This window comes from Haliaeetus leucocephalus, unplaced genomic scaffold (genome assembly GCF_000737465.1).
Source record: "Haliaeetus leucocephalus isolate CR32 unplaced genomic scaffold, Haliaeetus_leucocephalus-4.0 Scaffold164, whole genome shotgun sequence".
Taxonomy (NCBI): Eukaryota; Metazoa; Chordata; class Aves; order Accipitriformes; family Accipitridae; genus Haliaeetus; species Haliaeetus leucocephalus.
In genome coordinates this window covers 1,543,270-1,549,467 of record NW_010972600.1, presented here as the reverse complement: position 1 = coordinate 1,549,467, position 6,198 = coordinate 1,543,270, and the positions used below count along the sequence as shown (strand labels likewise).

Genomic DNA, 6,198 nt, shown 5'->3' with positions numbered 1-6,198 from the left:
GGGGGTGACGGACACAGGTTCGGAAGCCGTACCTTCGCTCCTTTATTTTGTAAACAGTGTTTTCCTGGCACGGTCCCTGCTCCTGCATCCTTCTGCTGTAACTGGGAGCACCAGGGCAGGATGGGGCCCCCACAGCCCCCAGGGACCCACCAGGAGGGAAGCCCAGCTCCCGCAGGCCCCCCCACCAGCGAGACCCCCCTGGCGCCTGGGCAAGGGCAGGGTTGCAGCAATGCCCCCACGGAGCACCCCGGGGTGCTCCCAGCGCACCCCACAGCGTTAGGGGACACGGAGGAGGGGGACACCGGAGCATCCCTGGGGACGTCTCTGCCAGCCAGGTCCCACCGCAGAGCGCCTGCTGTTGCAGCAGGGAGAGGGGGGACGGGCAGCGGTCCCCCCGGGGCAGGCAGGACACGTCACTGGTGCTTCTTGCCCACGTGCAGGCTGGCAGGAGTGGCGGGCAAGAAGAAGGCAGGGCAGCGCAGGCAGCGGTAGGCCAGGAGCTGGGGCCCCAGCGCGTAGAGGACGTTGGTGATGAAGAAGCTCCACCAGACATCTTCAGGGGTCTGGTAGGGGAAGGGCGTACGGGGGTGCAGCGAGGAGCCCAGGTGGGAGAACTGAGCCTGGGGACACAGAGCAGGAGGTGGGACGGGGTGGGGGGGTCGGCAGCAATGGGGTGGCCCGGTGCAGCCCACCCGGCACCAAAGGGTGTTTTGCAGGAGCGCGCCCACAGCGCGCATCCTATCTATAGACCTTCGGGCTCGCTCCAGCCTATTTCTGTCAAACTAATCCCCGGCTCCATTAAGATCCACCGAGGCCAAAGTAATTATTGGGCGGCAGCGGTGGGAACTGCTCCACATGCAGCCGCGGGTGCGGATCTGTCCCCCCAGGCTCAGCCCTGGACCCCCGCTTGCTCTCTCCTGGCTGGGACCAAAACCCAGCCGGGGGGTCCCACTGTTTTCCCCCCTCCCCCCTCCACCCCTGGAGCCTGGGGAAGGAGGACGGGGCAGCCCTCACCTGTGCGACGGCACCGGCAAACACCAGGCTCCAGTCGGGCAGCCAGGAGCAGCCGGGCAGCACCAGCCCGTAGATGCAGAGGCAGAAGAAGGGGAGGACGTAGAACATGTAGATCAGCATCTGGAGGGGAGGACATGGAGAGGGTCACCCCATCCCCAGGGGCACGGGGAGAGGGGGGTCCAGCTCTGCCTCAACCCCACTGACCTGCACTTTGGGGTAGGCGACGGGGTCGCGCAGGTACGGCTCGCGCTGGTAGATATACTCGAAGCACGAATCGGCGGGACAGTCCAAAACCACCTGGGGATGCAGAAAGTGGAGGGGAGGTGGGTGTGGGGCAGATGCACCCTCCTTGGGACCCCCGTGGCCCCTCTGGGACCCCTGTGCAGGGACCCAGCACTCACCATCCCCCTGAAGAAGGTGAACGCGGCAGTGAGGAGCAGGACCAGGACCAGCCCCATGTCCTGGGGCCGCTGGTACAGGTGCTTGCGTTGCTCCTCTGCAACCTGGGAGAAGGAAAATGCCGTATTTTCAGCTCCGCACCCTGTGGTCTGGCCCCGGGAGGGGGATAAGGCTGACGGCTCCCGGTGCAGCTCCCTGCAGAGCCCCTGCCCCAGCTCCGGCTCCCAGCTCACCTTCTCAGGGCTGAGGCACGGCAGGGCCTTGGGCTGCTGGAAGAGCCTCGTCCCAGCCCAGATGGGGATGAGGATGTAGGGCAGGTTGAGGAGGAAGGCAGGGCTGAGGTCGGAGCTATATTTCCCTGGGGAAGGAGAGTACAGGATAGGCACTGCAGAGTGCTCAGTGCCCAGTATCGATACCTGCTGCTCGCCCACAGGTCAGCACCTTCCTCCTCTGCCCGTGGGACAAGTGCCTGGAAGCAAACCTGCCGGACGGTCGGGGGGATGGAGGCAGCCTGGAGGGATCAGCAAGGGCTGGATGTGGAGTCGAGCCCCCCTCTGCACCCCCGTACCTATCAGGTTCCCAAGCAGGAAGACGACGATGCTCATCATCAGAGAGCCCAGCCAGAAGAGACCCAGGTTCCTGTAGCTCTTTCTGCAGAGACATCGGGATCAGACAGCTCTGCCAGGCTCAGAGCTCCCCTCCTCACAAAATTCAGGACCCTCCCATGCCCACGAGCCCCTCCAAGCTCTCCTCTCCGCCGCCATCCCCGCTCACCTCTGGCCGATGGCCGCGATCATGGCGAGGTAGAGCCCGTAATGGAGGATGCCATCCCAGTAACAGATCATGATGCCATGCGCCGTGCGCAGGTAGGGCTCACCCTGCCCGTTTGGAAGAGAGCGGATCATACGGGGTTGGGGCAGGCGCTTTTCCACACCCCCTCCCCAGGGGATCCCGCGGGAGCCAGGGCTGCTCCGTATGTGGTCCCTCTGCAGCAGGAGCAGCTCTGGGAGCAGGAGCAGCATCCGTGCTTGACCTGAGTACACAGGGCTGCTCGTTGCACGGCCGGGGTGTACGAGCCCGAGGTGGGGTGAGGCGGTACCTCTCTGATGTAGGCCTCCATGAAGCCAGAAATGTAGCCATCCTCCTCCAGCGAGATGATCAAGTCGACGACGGAGGTGAAGGAGAACACCACAAACACTGCGGGAGAGCGAGCCAACTCTGAGCGAGTTCCACGGCTCTCCCCAAATCCCAGATCTCTGCTCCCTGCCCCGGCACGGGATCAGTCCCCACACCCTGGGGGAGACTCACCGCAGAAAAGGGGGTCCTGGAAGTGGCTCCCTCCGCTTACGAAGAAGATGATGGAGAAGAGGCTGGCGAGCACCAGCACCCCTGTCAGCATCAGCACCAGTGGGCTGCTGCAGAACAGCAAGATGGGTTCAAGCACCCAGGCAGAGCCAGGGGGGTGAAGCCCCATCTCCCCCGGTCCAGGCAAAAACACCCTTTGCCCCCACCGATTTTGAGAGGTCTCCACTGAAGCAGGGAGAACGGCAGGATCATCCCCTGCTCCCCAGCACAGACGGGGTCCCACTGCGGCATGGGGTGCTGCCCATCCTCTGCGGGGGGCAACCGGCTCCTCCAGGGTCTGAAATAACCCCGGGGAGGCGAAGCCCTGAGGAAGGCTGGGTCTGACACCCAGGCATGGATGGGGAAGGGGCTGCCCGGCCAAGGCTCCTGTGTCAGGGCAGGGGAGAAGCCCCAGCATGGTTCTCCCTCTCCCTCTGCAGGCTGTGGCCATGGGCCACTGTTACAAGAGACCGGGAAACTGATTATAAAGCAAATCGGTAATGAGGAGACAGATACTGAAAGCACGTCCTAAGAGAGTGAAGAAGTTGTAGGGAAATCTATCCTGAGCTTGCTGCATCCCCTGCAAGAAGCACTTGCATCAGCTGGAAGAGTTGCAGCTCTGGTCTAGCCAACACTTCAGCTACAAAACATGGAAAACATTACGGTATTTTTCACTCCAGCCTTTAACCCTGTTACCAAAGAAAAAGAAAAGGTAAGGTCGTGGCTGTCTGTCTGCACAGGCACCGGAGTTAATAGCTTATCCTGCAGAAACACCCAATTACCAGCCCGCGCGCTCCTCGGCGCAGCACGGCGGACGTGCCGACCAGGGACGAAAGGCCAGCCGTCCCCCTGCCCCAGGGTCACCCGGCTGAGAACAGCTCGGGTCTCATTTATAGGAGGCTGCGGCAACACCCGGCTCGTGATTGCCTTGTGCAGGCGGAATTGCTCTTCCAGCGACAGGGACAGTGGCCAGGGAGCGCAGGACCCCGTGCGCAGGGACAGGATGGGTGTCACAGCAGCACCGCGAAGCTGAGCTTGTCCTCACCGCGTACCCTAAGCATCCGAACCAACACAGATGCTCTTAAAAAACTTCAAAACAATCAAATAATTGAAGTGTCACCACCTAAGTGCATTATTACTAGTGTATAATTAATTACTACACAACCAATGACTCCCACAGAATGATTAATTCAAAATTCAAATACGGATGCTGCGGTGGAGTAGCGCAACGCCAGGCTCCACCAAAAGACGTGATTGTGCCTGCGATGGGGCTCGAGACACACCAACACGTACCAGCACCTTGGGGTGCCGCACTCGGGGCACCCAGCTCACCCTGCCAGGCTGAGGGTCTCTGAGGCCGCCATCGCTCGTCCTGCAGCGGGGGCTAATTAAGAAACAGGGGGACGTACCCCCTCCACATCCCCCTGCAACGCCTGGGCAGGAGAATAATATTGTTACGGGCTTCAGTCTGGGGGGCTGGCTGGAGGGGTCTGTGCTCCCCACAGCTACAGATGGTTTTTAGCCAGTGCCACATCACACAAGAAGGGCTGCGGATTTCATGGTGATGGATCCCGGAGATCTGGGCTGTGATGGTGAGGCGCCACGTGGGATGGAAGGGAAAGAGGAGACCAAAAAGATAGGAATGAAAATCAGGAGATCTTTAAGTAAAGCTTATCAGGTGGCCAGGAAAGCCCCAGCTCAGCGATTAAGAGAAGTTTGGCTAAAAGCGCTTCCCGCTGGTAAAGCAAAAGCAAAAATTAGCTATAAAAAGCAATACATAACGAATGAGAAAAGGAGGGTGAAGGGGTCTGGCAGGAATGAAAGGGTAGAAAGTGCCGTAAAGTGATGAAAGAACACAAGAGGAAAACCCCATAGCTGGCAGGTCCTGGGGCGTGAGACTGGAAATAAGAGAAAAGTAACCAGCCAGAGTGTGGTTTTACACAGAAGAGCAATAAAGCACGTAAGGAAGCGGCGGGGCTCTGGCCGGCTCCCCAGGGAGCTGACCCTGGCTGGCGGCTGGTACCAAATCCCCCGACGCGAGGGTGATGGCCGGCCGGGGACGTGCCGAGCGGCCAGAACGCGGCTGGGTTGGGGCATCGCGGGGCTGTCACTCAGCAGTAAAACCGAAAGCGGGGCTGTTATCAGGCAGCCTGACGGTGGCGATGATGAGGCCAGCATGGAGGGGTGGCATCGGCCATGCTGGGACATGCCAGTGGGCGAGTTGCTGGAGGAGTTGGTCTGGGAGGGGGAGACAGGGCTCAGAGAAGTCCCCAGCACCCAGGGAAGCACGGACGAATATAGGGGGGACACCCAGTGTCGGGGGTCCTGTCCCTCTGGCCCGGGGGGGCTGCACTGGGCCCACGTGGCTGGAGAGGATGCTCATAAATCAGGGAGGGTCTGAGCACCCTAATCCCCAGGGGATTTGGGCTGTCGGCGAGCCCCGTTACACCCCGCGTTGTGCAATGAGCCTGAGCAATGCTGCTGGTCTGTTCACCGATAATGGGATTTAAAATGTCTTAAAGGCAACTATGAAACACGTCGGCAAAGTCCCAGCCTGCAGCGGCTTTTCCATGGGCTCAGCCAGGGCAGAAGCACCTGGACCAAGCCCCCTGCCCCGGGCTGGACCCCAGTCCCAGGACAGAGCCAGCACCCTGCCTTGGACAACACTCCCCCCTCTCCAGGTCCGGATGGGACCCGGTGGCCTGTCCTGGGTGGGATAGCTCCCAGCATCCTTGGACAGAGCCTTGTCCTGGGCCAGACTGGATGCTCCCCCTGCCCCAGTCCCAGACTGGACCCAGCATCCAGGACCAGCGGAGGACAGGACCCAGCACCGTGCCCTGCGCCAGACCGCAGCATCCCGGTCCCCAAGCTTTGTCCCAGGCCCGCACTCACTCTGCCAAGGTGGTCGCGCCGTTGATGCCGAAGGCTACGGGGATGGCGAGCAAGGAGGGGGCGAGTGCGCCCGGCACGGCGGGGAGCTGCATCCCCGGCTTGGCTGCCGGAGCCCACGGACTTTGGCCCCGCTGCCGGCAAACAGGCAGCGCCCTTAAAGCGCCCGATCCGCCCGGGAGGAAGGCCAGGGGGTCCTGAGGGGGGGGAAGCAGGCAGCAGCTAAACACATGTGTCTCCGTACGAGGGTCCGTGCTGGTCTCTGCGCTCGAGGGCTGCCTTGAGAAACGGTGCTGAGGGCTGCGGGGGAAGGATAAAAGCACTCCAGAAGAGGCTTTGAAAGCTTGGGGACTGGGTGTTTTTTCTTTTCCAATTCATTCTGGAAACCTTAAGTACTTAAAAGAACCAGGAAGACACACCTCTTCAGATCTGTAAGAGGAAAAGAGAAGGAGCGCAGCACATGAAAGCCAACACTTCATCCCCACCTTTAATAATGAATTGAACTGAGCAGAGAGCAGGAGTTTCAAGGTCTCTGCATCCAGCTGGGAGCCC

The 6,198-nt window shown here is 61.0% G+C and overlaps 1 protein-coding gene across 1 annotated transcript; it reads right to left on the bottom strand.

Annotated features, from left to right (window-relative positions):
- Positions 1-413: 413 nt before the first annotated feature.
- TM6SF2 (transmembrane 6 superfamily member 2) lies at positions 414-5,741 on the bottom strand. Its single transcript, XM_010563212.1, has 10 exons — positions 5,650-5,741; positions 2,722-2,828; positions 2,513-2,610; positions 2,188-2,291; positions 1,982-2,064; positions 1,647-1,771; positions 1,416-1,517; positions 1,219-1,311; positions 1,015-1,134; positions 414-620 (listed from the first exon to the last, which is right to left on the bottom strand). Exons 1-10 carry the CDS (start codon positions 5,739-5,741, stop codon positions 414-416), a joined length of 1,131 nt encoding a protein of 376 aa, XP_010561514.1.
- Positions 5,742-6,198: the final 457 nt, after the last annotated feature.

Coding starts and splice junctions, on each gene's coding strand:
- TM6SF2 (XM_010563212.1), bottom strand. CDS start 5,741: ATGCAGCTCCCCGCCGTGCCGGGCGCACTCGCCCCCTCCTTGCTCGCC. Junction 1,772..1,981: donor CCTGCTTGGGAACCTGATAG/GTACGGGGGTGC, acceptor CTCCTTCCCCAG/GGAAATATAGCTCCGACCTC. Junction 1,135..1,218: donor TCGCCTACCCCAAAGTGCAG/GTCAGTGGGGTT, acceptor CCTCCCCTCCAG/ATGCTGATCTACATGTTCTA.